General features: G+C 40.0%; 1 protein-coding gene across 1 annotated transcript in view; it reads left to right on the forward strand.

The window, feature by feature from the left end:
* The first annotated feature begins 10,821 nt into the window (after positions 1-10,821).
* The window catches only part of LOC118335038 (melanoma receptor tyrosine-protein kinase-like), a 21,935-nt gene continuing 18,105 nt past the window's right edge, over positions 10,822-14,651 (forward strand). The window contains exons 1-2 of the mRNA XM_035671213.1: positions 10,822-10,969; positions 12,300-12,507. Coding sequence (XP_035527106.1) covers positions 10,829-10,969; positions 12,300-12,507 — 349 coding nt within the window. The 5' untranslated portion in view covers positions 10,822-10,828. The remainder of the gene's footprint in view (positions 10,970-12,299; positions 12,508-14,651) is intronic.

Genomic DNA, 14,651 nt, shown 5'->3' on the forward strand with positions numbered 1-14,651 from the left:
AATGCCAACCCCAGCTTCGTGTAATTCTGTCCAGGTAAACATTGGCCATTGATCGATGGTCTATTCGACAAGCTGCAGTCAGATCTCAATGGAGAGAATATACAGCGATGCGAGTGGCTACTACCCCTTTGTTCAGCATCGCATAAGATATTGTCAATGCCTGACACTCTCAGTCTAATGTCTGTCTTTGGTGCTGTGGCTCTTTGGCGAAAACCGATGATTCGGACATTTCGTCAAGATTCTTTGATTGACCTTTCTACTCTTGAGCTTTCTTCCAGGAGCTGGTCCCACAGCAATTGCTTTTTCACGGTATTTCGCTTCAGCATATTAAAAGGGGGCAGTTTCTGAGGTTAGGTCTATAGTTTTGCTAAATGGCTCTCGATTCGTAGAGATGGGTCTTTTTGACCAGAATGTTGCTGCAACCGTGGCATGCTTCTAATAGGGTCCAGGCTCATCGGATCCCCTGGTTCCGTTGCAGAGAGCCAATCTGATGACCCTCCAGCGCAACTGCGGCTCACGCCTAAGACAGGGGAGTATCGCTTTTTAAAAATGTCTGTAGGAACATGTCATCACGGACTGAGGAGGACGCATATTACTCGACAGTTTTTGAAAGGATCTGTAGAGTCATAGGAGCAAACAGACAATAAAATAACGGACGACTGAACGTTGCAGGGGGAAAAACAGCTAGAGGCAAAATGAGACCTTTATACCATCGATCCTGCCAATGAAAAAAGACAGGAATTGTTCACGTCCACGCAGGAGAGCAGGCATGAATACGCAGGAGGAGATGGTGTGACAAGCTGGTTGATAGTAGTAAACAAAAACCTGGGTAAGTTTTATTGCTAACAATCAGATCAGAAAAGTAGGCAGCTCGCCATCTTTAAATAGTCTGAGTCTGGTTCAGGTTAAACAGTAGATGTGTGCAGGAAGTTTATCTCTTGACTTTCGAGTGTGTTTGTAGGTGTGTCTGGTGTCCATCCACCCTTGGGTGCCTTGAGGGAGCAGCAAAGCAGAGCTTATAGAGAGGCTATTGGCATTTCACTGTTCACTGCTCCGACCAAGCACAGCCTCCACCACGCAACAAAAAGAAGAAGTCTGTGTAAAATGAAACAGCCCGAGCTGTCCTCTTCCTGTGCTTGTTGTCTACATTCTCCCATATAGTGTGGTTTAGTTAATGACTACAGGTGATAATTATGTGTGCATGTAAGCTACTTAGTCAAGCCATGAAAGATTTAAGATTTAAGATTTAATATGATAGGCCCCTGCACTGTTTTTTCTTCCTGAAATATTGCTTCATCCAAAATGATGAAATAACTTTACTTTCTACTCTCTGACAGAAGCAATAAGATAACTAAATACTTCCATCTATCCAGTATCTGTCATTTATCTGGGGCCAGGTAAGCAAGGTAGTCAACACTTCCCTCTCCCAGTGCTGTAGTCAACACCACTTTTGTCAAGTCCAAGACAAATCCAAGACCAGGACTAGTCGGGACAGAGTCAAGTCAGAGTCCAAAGAGGTTTGAGTCAAAAAACAAATCCAAATGAGAGAGACAGAGTCAAGATAGAGACAAACAAAAAAGAATGCTTTATGCCATTGCCAATGCAGTGAGTTTGGACTCGGTAAAGACCAACTAGAATATTTGGAACAACCAATGGCCGAATCCAAGACAAGTCTGAGTGCAAATACCAACGAGTCCAAGACAAGTAAGAAACAATAGAAAAAAACATCCTGAGACCGGACTCTGGTCCGAGATCGGACTACAGCACTGACTCTTACAAGGGCTTCAACGGGACTGCACTCTGCATAAAAATAATTTCACCTATCCTTTGTTTTAGCTAAATCCTTTACTTGCAGTATTGAGTAGCTATGTCTCCTTATTAGGTCTTTGAAGTAGGGCTTTGCGATGTGGTTGAGATCTATACCACAATATTGAAAGTAATCTTTAATAATAATACAAATACATGTATATCATATGGTTAATGTATGCAAAATCACATTTAAAAAATCTAATATATATCGGCTTATTGCAGACATATCGGTACCAGGCACCAATAACTCGTTTACTGTACACATGAACAAGCGTTTTTTGTCTTAAGATAGACTTGAAAAAAAATGTTAACCCATCCTTAAAGACTGCTTATTACAGGCACACCTAGTGAGCTAATCTGCAACTTCCTCATCTAAGGGGTATGAAATAAAACAAGGAAGGAAGAATAACTTCTTAAGGGTGCAGGTGTGTATGTCTCACCGGCATCCTCATGTTCTAAAGCCATACATTTGACCCACTGTGCGTATTAGTGTCAGTCACAGTGTTTATGACAGTGTATTTGCTGAATGGACGTGCCTGGTGTCGTGACAGTTAACGCGTCTCCCTGTTATTCTTTTACAGAAGCAGCTTTTTCATGCTTAAAAGTGGAGACATTAATCCAGCAGGCTGCTGGGAATCTTTCCCTGTGGTTGGTCCTGATGTATTCAGCAATGGATAGGTGATTTAAGCTCCCAGGAGTATTCTTAAGCTCAGCTGTAATGCATCCGGATGGATCTCCTTCGGGAGACATTTTTTCGCTCTTTGCAAACTTAGATTTGAGAAATGGTTCATTACAATTTGGAGGCCAGCAGCAGGAAAACAGACCTTGAAAGTGTTTTGTAACCTGATGTGAAAGTGAAGACTCACTGGGGTGAGACACATTTTGGCACAGCATGTTAGCTTTCTGTGAACAGCATCATGTCAAGATGTCCCTGCCCGTCTACCTGTCCTCTCACACAGTACTCACTCAGCCATAATGCCGTTTTAAAGATATGTGTTTGCATTCCGGGAGAGGTGCAATGATTGTGGACCCACTTGTCACCATGGTTACTTACACATCCTCATCAGCACAAAAATACTATTCCCCATTCCCTGTGGGGGAAAAAAACACTCATGTATAGCTAATCATTTTTGATTGGTTAATGCTTTTCTGACCCTTGGTGCTGCTGCTACCCTGGAGGCTCTTCTGGCCCACCAGTGACCTAAAACCAGGATGTATGCTTACCAGAAGCATGGTAGACGATTCCACAGCATTGTACTAGTCCATGGTGCTGCTAAGAGGTTCTCACCCCAAACTGCAGACTATAAATGGGCCGGAGCTGGCAAATATCTGGTCCACTGGCTGAAAATGATGCACTGCTGTGTAGTGGAGAGAGAAATCTGCCACTTGTGTAAGAAACTATGACTGACAACAAACTTCTCTCCTCTGTCCTCACTTTTTTTTTTTAAGACAAAAAATAAATTACAACAAAAAACTAAATTTTCCCCCAGGGGCATCATTTCTGAAAGGCCTGGCTCCAGTTGTGGGGAAGATAGCGTTTTCTGTTTGCTAGCTGACTGACTGTGACTGAACATGTATCTTTCTTCTCTTCTGACATTTGGACAAAAATCCATTCAGCAGTTTGGAGACATAAAGCAAGCTACTGATCTGTAACCAAATCAAAGTCCTCCGCTGTCGCTCTATTCTGCTCAATGCAACAGAGAATCAATTCTGTGAGAGCAAAAGGCATCTATAGACCAAAACAAGAGAAACCCTAGTAGTTTAAGGGCACAGCTCCAGGGCTCAGGTGGTATACGGTATGAAAACTTACCTCTCGCAGGGATTATAGGGGGTTGTGATTAAAAGTATAACACTCTGCTTTCCACTGGTCCAGACATGTGGTGAACACTGGATGTAATAAAAGACAATCTTTCCCCATTTGCTTCTCACACTGATAACATTGATTTAAACTTCACAGCGTCTTCCAGCACAGATGGTGCAAGAGGAAAACACAGCTCTAACTGTGGCAGGTATAAAATCAAACTGTTATTACAACACGTACACAAACACTCACATTTTGTTCTGATACAGAGTATCTCGTGGGTCTAAAGGTGGTCATTTAAAGTGCTGTTGAAAAGAGAAGATGAGTGATGTGGAGCATTTAAATCCATTCGTAAACACAGCGCTGATGGCATTTATGAGAGCCACAGTGGAGGTTGTAGTGGGAAAAGAAAACATACATTAAATAAAGGCTTGTATAGAAGCAAAAACAGATTATTAGACTTAGGCTATTATTAATGAACACATTATCTGAGTACTGTAGCACAAACAAACAGGGGATGGATGTCGTGCTTTGTGTTTCCTTCTTTGTTATGACTTTTGCTGAAGAGAAAGCCCCTAAATTCCATCCTACTGTAGATGCTACAGAATCAAAGTCACACTGGTTTGTTTCCAGGAGAAAAGTTTAATCCTTGTCATAGTGAACATGGTGAGTCCAGAGCTGCTGTAGTGATCACAGCTGTTTGATACATGAAAACAAACACCAGCCATGTTTGGGTCACATGTTGGACATAGTGCACAGAGGCTACTCAAAACAAGATATCTGAATATAGGCTACTGACTGAACTTCTGGTCATCACTATCACAATGCATCATTAGTAGCTTACATGATTATAGGAAACTCCACTCAGCTCGGGAAACCATACACAGTATTACTGGTCTAGGACGGGCCAAATGAATATTTGTTTACTCAAATATCGACCAAATAAATTACCGGTCACACATTTCAGAGTAGAGCAGAATATGGTAAAAACGATATTGATCAGTGCTGGTAAAATGAGAGCAGTAAGGGGATTGGAGGAACACTTAATACCCAATATCACAGGTTCAAATCCTGTCGCTGTCCAATAAAAAACAGGATTTTTTTCTGATAAAGGATTTCCTGTGTCTTTGTGAGTGAAGGAAACCTCTCTACTTTATAAACTAATTAAATCATTTAAAAACTTATTGGATCATCTGGAAAATGCATCGTCACAAATCTGAAAACTTTTGTGAAAAACATGGCTCTCACAGTAACGAGGGTCGTCCAGCACCAAAGTGACACTGTGTATGGACTCGTAAACTGAGCGGGATTTCCTTGCAATTCTGTGGCAGTGAAAAGTAATAACATATTCTTGGGAGAGTTTTCAAGAAGCAGGCATACACAGTTGACTACTCTGCAACATTTACTGTTCAACAAACCGGTGATAATATTGATAATAGGCATTTACCAGAAGCAGCAGAGCCTTTCGCCAATGTCAACATTACAGAAAACTGCATGAAATGGCCAGATTCAACATTTCAAGCCAACGACTACATCATCAAACAGTGAGCCTGCCGCTTGAAATCTCCCACTATAGCATAGAAAACTAAACCCAACAAAAACCTACAACTGCCACATTATTGAACATTAACACCAATATTCAGGTTAGGACCTGCTTGCTCATGAAAACGTGGTTAAACTAATGCATAACAGCGGCACCGTGGCTGCTGCCGCTCGCCTGCCGTTGCAGCGCTGCGTTTGTTCCACACACAGTTTAAAGTGCAGAACTGTGATGAACTGTGTGTGACACAAAGCACGTCCAAACAGTTGTGTTTCATCTGTGAAATAAATCCCTCATTCTCAGTGTGAGGCCTGAAATGTCTGATTCCCAAGTTGATCTATAATGACTTTCCATTTTTCTTCCCCATATCTGGAAAGATGAACACCCATATAAAATATAATTAAGAAAAAAAAGATAATCACAGTGCAATAAATTCTAAGATTCATCCAAATCAATTTCACCATTTACTCAAACTGTGTCCGTCTCCACCTCTGTTTCACACTGAGCTGAGATCAGTTTTTCGACCATAGACCAATTAGAATTGGTGCTGCACTGTAACTGTCCTCCAGCAGGTGGTGCCATTACCCTGTGCTGCATAAAAAGCACCTCAGTCTCAAATCCCCACAATTGTGTAACAAAAACCAAAACTATCAATCACCGATTACTACAGAGGGGGTTGTTACTTTACTAATGCATATACAGTTGAGAATTATATCAGTGTGGCCCACTCTTATGACAACAAACTGGGATAAATCTACTTTACTGCATTTGTCCTAGTCCACTGTGATGAAAACTACTGTGACTTTGTTGCAGGACAGAGGTCAGACTTTGAAATGTAAAGCATGTAACAGAAATGAAATTACAGGAACTGGATTTAATTCTCCTTACATTTAAATTAGAAAACAGCTCTCCAATTTTATGTAACTTAGTAAAAAACGTAAATCCTCAGGTTTAATGTACTCCAAAAACATCCTTTGGCTAGAGTTCCGTCCTATCCAACATAAATGACAGAGTCCAACAGTTTCTATTAACATTTCTGAACTGAACTGGGGCCTCGGTGCTGCCTAAGCTGTGGTAAATCTGTCACCCAGAGGCGATGAGCATCTCAAATGAATGTCTGAAAAATTGCGCAAGTTCTGACATAAAATATTCACAGAGCTGGAATTTTTAATGTGACACTGAACTTATTTCTTGCATTATGAGCTCGAGCCTTGCTGCGGCCCCTCTGACGGTTGCATTTAGGAAAAAACGACATCAGATTTCTCTTATAGCTCGACTTTGGTGAAGGAAGTTATACTAAAATCATCCACAGTAGATCACTGGCTCCAGTATTGAGTGCCAACACTTTAATAAGTGCAATGTTAGTGTTATGACCTAGGCTATAAACACACAATTTCCCACTTTTTGTGGAAAAAGGGAAGGTAATCTAGTTTTTTAAAGCATGTTTGTATTAGGTTTCATTCTTAAATCTCCAGAGCACAACAGACAGCATTAAGGATTACTTTTAAATGACTACAATTTTCTTTAAAAGGTTTTTTAAGTGTCAACAAATCCCATTAAAAGACCAAAACCAACAATTAATGTATCTACTAAGTATTGTGTGTGTATCACAGCCTGATATATCTGCTTCCTCTGTGCCGTACAGCTCCATTGTTGTCCAAAAAGTGTTAAAAACACATCAATGAGCTGCACTGTAGTTTATTTATACACCGTCCTGCTGCCACACACACTCACTACAGCACCAGATGTGGATTCATCTGCCGCTGAAAATAGTCCACAAATGCTCTATTTCCTCCTCATACAGGAGAATAAATAACTACAGTTTTAAAATGAAACTTTATATTTGTGGTGTTTTTAAAAATAAAGAGGTTGGAGCGGAGAGACAGGAAGTAAGACAGGAAGTGAGAGACGTAATGAATAAGTAACATGTTGGTTTGCATCTGAACAAAAGATTAAGTGACTATAAAAGATAAAAGATATAGAGGCTGTGTTTGAATCAACGTACTGCCTGCTGCATACTCAGTCAGTGTGTACTGCCTGCTGCGTACTGAATGAACGATTCAGTACGCTGACTGTTCACACTGGAGTATATTCAAACCTACTGTACCTCATTACAACATTACCGTCCGAGCTCCTGTTGAAAACAGTTTATCACAAATGTAAATCAACATTTCCTCTTACACTCAATGTTTTACAGTATTATTTTCAGGCAAATGAATGTAAAAAAAAGGGGAGAGAAGGGCACTGAAGGCCACGTTTAATAAAAAGAATGAAGGTAAATATTAACACCACAGTATTAGCAGCTACCGTCGGTATGTTTTACTGAGAAGCAGAAGAGGAGGCCGCTGAGCTGAGCTGAGGAGGGTGGATGGTGCTTTCTCTGGCTGTAAGTTATCTTATAAAGTCTACCTAAAGCTCAGCTAATCAGAATAAATACGTACAGCAGACAGAAATGTTGCTGCGTTGGCTGCAGGGGTCTGTGTAGCTGTGGGGGGGTCAGAGGGGTCTGTGAGAGGCTGGTGAGAAGACCCTCCTGTCTGGCTTGCCAACTTCCCCCCGCTGGTGCTTCTGGAGCTTCTCAACTCCAAACAACTCCAGCGTTTGAGCATTTCCTCGATTCACCATCACTTTTTCGTAAAACTGAAGAAAAGTGAAGCAGTTGTTACAACAAACATCTGTCTTCTGATGAAAGATTGCAAAAGCATTTCTACATTTTCTCTGGCCCTTTGTACATGCAAATGCATCTCTCTCTCTCTCACACACACACACACACACACACACACACACAGAGGGAGGATGGACTCTTTTCATGTGCAATGTGCCGTACAGCAGCCGAGGACGTCGTCCAAGAAACAATCTGACAGATCAGACCTGTTCCTAAACAAACAGCACTGTGTGTGTGTGTGTGTGTGTGTGCTTGTACATGGCTCTTTGTGAGGACCAATGTCTGTACTTGCGTAAATTGAACCTCTGAGTCGTCACTATCAGAGTCAGATTGAGGCTCATTCATTGAGGTTTATTCTTCTTATTGTTAGAAGCAGTAGTGGTTATATTAACTGCAGTGAGTGTTATATAATAGTTACATATAACACCTTCTATTTGTTATTCATGAGCAGTACATTAATATGGAGCCGTGGTTGTGACACGCAGTTCACAGAGGAGATTAAGGTACTAAAGCCTTAGCGCCCGATTGCTGCAGACTCGTTCTGTGAGTCATAAATCAGACGTGAACACACATATTTAGATTCGCTGTGACTTAAAAATCAGGGAAAAAAGACGACCCTTTTTACATTTAGTTCAAGGTAATGACAGACAGTTAGCAGTGTACGTCCAGGAGTACCTTATGAGTATGGTTATTATTGTAACCATGACAACGAAGGTTGCCTCACCCTTAACAAAGTAGTCATTTAACACGATGATTGTTTCCTCATCTTAACTAAGTTGACTTTGTGTCGAAACCACTTAAATGTTCATCTGTAACGTCTCCTCATTGAACAGTGTATAAACTCTAGAGCTATGTTCTATATGGAGTCGAGTTGTGTTCTTACATTATCCCAGATTTTTCCAACCTAGTGGCAGAAATGACAGGTTTAATTTAATGTGAGAGAATTTCAGTGAAGGAGGAGAGGAGAGAAAGAAGGGATGAAGATGTAGTAGGAGGATGTCAGGGAACTGGGGAGACTGGAGGAAGGAAGAAAGAAAGACAGCACAAACCTTTTTAACTCATGTGAAATGTCTTGGGGTTCATTGGAGAAGCGTTTTAAATAAATAAAAGTGTATTATTATTATTATTATTTAAAAGTTTTATAGGTTTAAAAATGTCATTCTTTTATATATTTACACCATAACTCCACACATTTAGTATTTTCATTAAGAAAAGACAGAATGAGGGCTCAGGTTGTGTGTGTGTGTGTTCAGATGTGGGCCGCTCCCCCTGAGGCTCTGACCAATGGCCTGCCTCCCCCAAAGTGAGCCATCAGCCAATCAGAGAGAGGCAGGGATCAGTGCAGCTGTGTTGTCTTTGTGACATCACAGCGGGGGGCCGGCCAATAGGAATGCAGCCAGAGAACCTCACAGAGAGAAACAAGTTCAGACCATCAGTTTGTCAACTAATGATTTCCACTTTTCATCTGTCTCACAGTTCAGTCCTCCGCTGTACAACGGCCTCGTGAGGGCGCCGGCGTGGCGGTGGACTGTCATTCTTCTTCTCTGACAAGTTCAAACTGTCTCAGACTCACAGAAGTTAAATCTGCGTCATGTGGCTTTAAATGGTGCAGTGTGTGGAGGACAAACCTGCTGGACGAGTGTGAGAAACTGACGTCTCTTCAGAAGCGTCTCACCTCCTCGTGTTGATTTGGTCTTTCCCTTTAAGAGCCTCAGGAGGAAGTCGCTGGCTGAAACAAACTGAGCCTGTAGGGTTTCATTCCACACACATTCATCGATGGGCACCGCAGCTGATGTTAAACTCGTTTAAAGTTCTCTGAAATTGTGTCACACCTTCCTGCGCCTGCTTAAAATATTTTATGTAATTACCTCTAACCTGGAAACTGTGTTAGCTGCACGGATGTCACTGTGAAACCCGACACTCATCCTCCACTCCAGCATTTAACACTTTAGTCTTCACTTTAATCAAAGTAGGAAACAGGACATTTAAACGTTAAATATAGATATTTTCCCCCTTCATATCTCTCAAATGACATACTTCATTAATAAAAATAGATTTTTTAAATTTATAAATCACTTTACATGTGAAAATCAAAACAAGTCAACACAATAAAAACTAAATAAAGCAATAATACGATAATAACACAATATTAAAAATAAGATTAAAAACAGAACAGATTAAACATATTAGAACTAAAGGGTAAAACATAAAGAACATAATTGAAAAGACTTTAATAATAATTTATTGAAATGACTTCCTGCCATTGAAGTTTTACACAGAAACAATAGAGACACAATAAAAAACTACCTACATCAAATGTTTTCTTTGTGATAATCTGTCTTTCAACAAATAATAATCAGTCTTTATTGATTTTACTGAATGAGCCATTTTTCATTTAAAGGAAAATCTTTCTTTTCTTTCATATCCTATCAACTCACAGCAGAAATGTGTTCATCAGTACCAACTAAAAACTAACTGAAATGATATTGTCTACTGACAAAACTCACCAAAACAAAATTAAATTGAAAAATGAAATCTGTCAACACAACAGCACGAGGAGGCGTTGGTTCATTTGTTTAGCGAGAGTCAATGTTTGTATTTTAATACCTGTTCTGAGTCTCCTCAATCTTGCCCCTGACGAACGGTTAAAGAACAAAAGTAAATTATCATTATTTATTATTAGTTTAATTAAAAATGTTAGTTTAAATTTGACTTAAAGCTCATTCTGGAAACTGAAACTAAACTTCAATGTAAACCTCACTCTACAGTGTGGTTACAAATGATTTACTGTGACCCCAATTTTTTTTTAACTCAGTACTACACCAAACTGAACTAAAAACATTCAAATGCAGCTTCAGACTCATATTAGGAGAATATTTCCCATTCACTTCAATACAGCCAGGGTAAATGAAAAATGTGTACCATCTAGTGGGCGTCACAGGAACTGCAACTGAACACACTTTAGCTCTGAATTCAATAATGATTGTCTGTCTGTCTGTCAGTGTGTCAGGGAATGAGTAACCAGCTGACGCTGTTGGGGACTCGTGATAACCATTATGAGAACATGGTGAGGATGTACTCAAACTGCTCCGTGGTCCTGGAGAACCTGGAGGTCACCTACACCCTGGAGCACCAGGACCTGTCCTTCCTCCAGGTCTGTCTGTAATGCTGCTGTGTTTTTGTCTTTTTTGTCAGTGCCAAAGATAATTTCTCAAATCGTCCATCAGTTTTCAGATTGATCTCCTTCTTTCAGGCAGCCGCTGGTTTATCAAACTTGCTGAACAATCTTTATTCTGTCTGTGAGACATTTCCCTCCTGTGGCCCTGCACATGTGAGGCTTTCTCAGAACTCTCTTTGTGTTGCATTAGAAGACGCTCTGACATCCGTGAACTGATGCTCATCCGCCAAACAACGTTGAATTTAGAACTCTGTTACCAGAAAAGTCAAACCCGGAAGACAAAAATAAGCAAACATGGACGCTGTAAAAACAATCATGTGGGTTTTTCAAACAGTTGCTGTTAAGCAGGTCAGAGCGTCCTTCATCGCATCACCAGAGGGAGTTCAAAGCAGCCTCGAATCACAGCTGCATGTCCAGCCAGCTATAATATAAACTGTGAATGTCAGCAGATTTCAAGGATTTTTGTTAATCGATCATTTAACATGTTAATACGTCCTATGATCCCCGCCTAAAATATATAATATAGAGACTGAATGTGTCTGTCCGTCCTGGGAGAGGGATCCCTCCTCTATTGCTCTCCCTGAGGATAGGGGTTTTTGTGGGGCAGTTTTTTGTTGATTGTACAGATTGTATGGTGAACAGATTATAACGCCTCCTGTCACTTTACAGTTTGCTAATTACCTTAAAAGAACTGGCTAGTTAGTACAAAGTTATTACTTAGTAAATACGTGGACACCTACCAGAGACTAGATGGTAAAATATTGAAATCCAGTTATTAGTGTAGTTATTAAGTATATGAAAAAGAAACTAGGTGGGGAAAATATCCTTCCAAATAAATGATCAGTGCTTCTTACATAGTCTACGTACATATTATATACGTTCATGGAAAGCCTCCACGCTCCTCTAGATGGATTTTAGAAATTGAGACGGTTCCAGGTCAAAGGCAGGAAGATGGAGGAGTATGTTTTCGTGTACTTGCTAGGCAATAACTTCTTCTAATAATTATATTTTATATACAATCTAGGTTCTCAGCAGAATAAATAAGGATGTGTGATAATTGGCTCTATGAATAAAAATGGACTTGACCTGAATGTGCTGGTCACACTGGCCTCCAGACAGCAGGCACAGTTAATATATGTAATCGAGCACATTTTCAACAGCCATACATCATGAATCCAGGAAGGGAATCAATCTTTAGACTGACGGATTCAATGGAATTTAAAAGATATGGAGTTAGTTATTCCCCTTAAAGCATACAAACGAGTACTGATGATTACTTAGTGATCACCATCTTCTCTTTCTTCAGTCCATCCAGGAAGTCGGCGGCTATGTTCTGATCGCCATGAACGAGGCTGCGAGCATCCCGTTGGTCAATCTGAGGCTGATCCGGGGCCAGAACCTCTACCAGAGCCGGTTCGCTCTGCTGGTGATGTCCAACTACAACAGAAACCACTCGTCTGCAACCCTCAACTATACCAGCGGCCTGAAACAGCTGCAGCTCAGCAGTCTGACGGGTACACTGTTAACAAACACTGAAATAATAATTAATAATCTTCATTCATTGTTGGTCATGCTGGTATTTATATGAAAGAATTTGTTAATAAATTATATATTGTATCATAGCTGATAAGAGATGATAACAATTACACTCTGATTAATTAACTATTAAACTATTTATTAGCAATTTATTCTTGCACACAAATAACATTTTATACACTATATTAATTATTTGTTTGACAAATTATTTGTGAACCTTTACACAGAGAGACTGACCAGATATTTGTTACACTGTTAATTGTTAATAATTAGTTCATAAACCGTCTATAAACAATATTTTGATGATTTTATAAAGTTAAAACTGATGATTATAACACCTTGTTTATTGGTTAATAATACAATATACAATATATAAACTAATTCTGTTTGTTAAATAACTATTGCCTGAAGTTTAATTAACTATCAATTTACTATTTAGTAAGGATGGTTATTATCAGTTCTCTCTCGGACTGAAGACATTTTTTATATTGTTTTGGATATTTTATTTATATTTATCTATTATATAATATTAATATTCTAGTCAAAAACACTGATGAAGTGATTTAATTAAAAATCCACGGTAACCATGGTTACCAGGCGGTCAATACATTTGACAAAAGCATTCTTTTTCATAGCACTTGAACCTCTTTGGACTCTTGACTAGTGCTGGTCTTGAACCTACTAGGACCTGCAGCGCTGGTTGTTAAAGTGTAGTAATAGAGTAAAGTAATAAAGTGTTACTAAGTCAGCAGGTAGTTCAGGCATTCCCAGCCAATGTACCATGCCGGGGTCGACTCTGCAAAGAATGCCTGGAAAGATTGAAATCCCAGAGTAAAAGCAGAGTAATCCCAACTGGTTGAGAATCCCAGTGGATAAATTACAGTTATTGTGTTTAAAGAGAGAAAAATCTAGTTTCTTTATACTCTTGGAAGGTTAGGGTGAGATTCCAGTAAATCCTGCATATTGGTGTGTCCTGTTATCTAGTGGCACCACCATTACTGCGGTGGCGCCTCGTAGGGACTGCAGCATTATGGGTAGTTGGTCTGACGTTAGGCAGTGGCCTCCACTTCCTGATGAAGATTCCTTATATGGATGGAGATCTCAGTGTTTTTACATATTAGTGAGATAATATCCAGAAATAAGGACTATAGCGACTGTCTGCCACATTTCAACTGATGTACTGTGTTATACTACTGTACAAGTTAGTATAATCAATCAGCAGTTGCATTTAATCATCACAGACCAGTTATATTAGTTAAATATCATGTTCCGTTCTTTTCCATAGGTTCTCAGGATGATGTGATGTGAACCTGTTGGTCCTCTGCAGGGACTCTCTGTTTAGTCTATAGTCTCTTTATGAAGTTAAGGCTTGCATGTTTAAGAATGTCACTGCTGTTGGAGCAGCTGATAACTAATCAACTTCTTCCCCATTTCCTAGACATTGTTGTAAAAATGGCGTTACATAGAAAGAGTAAAGAGAAAAGTAGAAAACGGTACAGTTCTTAGAACAGCTTGCATTAAAACGTGCACATACTGTAGAGACGCCACCACAGTGATGGACACTGGTTTACTTCCAGTACTTCACCAGATTCATGTACATGAGTGGATGTGTTGGCTTTTAATATTGTTTAAATGTAGCCAGTTATTATTTATTTTACAAGCTGCTGAGGAGTGTCGTCGTGCTGGCAGCATGCCTGCCTGGGGTGGAGTTGGTACGCCATTTAAAACTCTTCAGTCAACACCAGATTGTGCTCTGGCAGCAGGAAATAGACCGCGCCCGTGGGAGCTTTGGCTGATGACGTGGATGCTTTTACTGTGAATGCATCCTGAGAGTGATATCAGCAGTATTAACTGGACTTACAGTCGGCTCTGCGTTGGCTGGAGGAAGATGAGTTTGAAGCTGTAGCTGGTGGAGGACGTGCAGGAACTTGAACTGCGGTTAATGTATGATGTAATTTGGTTAAGTTGCATAACAATAAATACTGATGGATCTTAGCACACAATAGTTCTCCCTGTAAATTCAATCAAACAGTTATATATAATATATAATATAGAATTTTTTTACAGGGACGTCAAGCAAACCAAATTCTGGGGTCAGTCACCACCATTGGCGTCATTGCAG

This window comes from Morone saxatilis, unplaced genomic scaffold (assembly GCF_004916995.1).
Source record: "Morone saxatilis isolate NCDOM2014 unplaced genomic scaffold, NCSU_SB_2.0 Contig23, whole genome shotgun sequence".
NCBI lineage: Eukaryota > Metazoa > Chordata > Actinopteri > Moronidae > Morone > Morone saxatilis.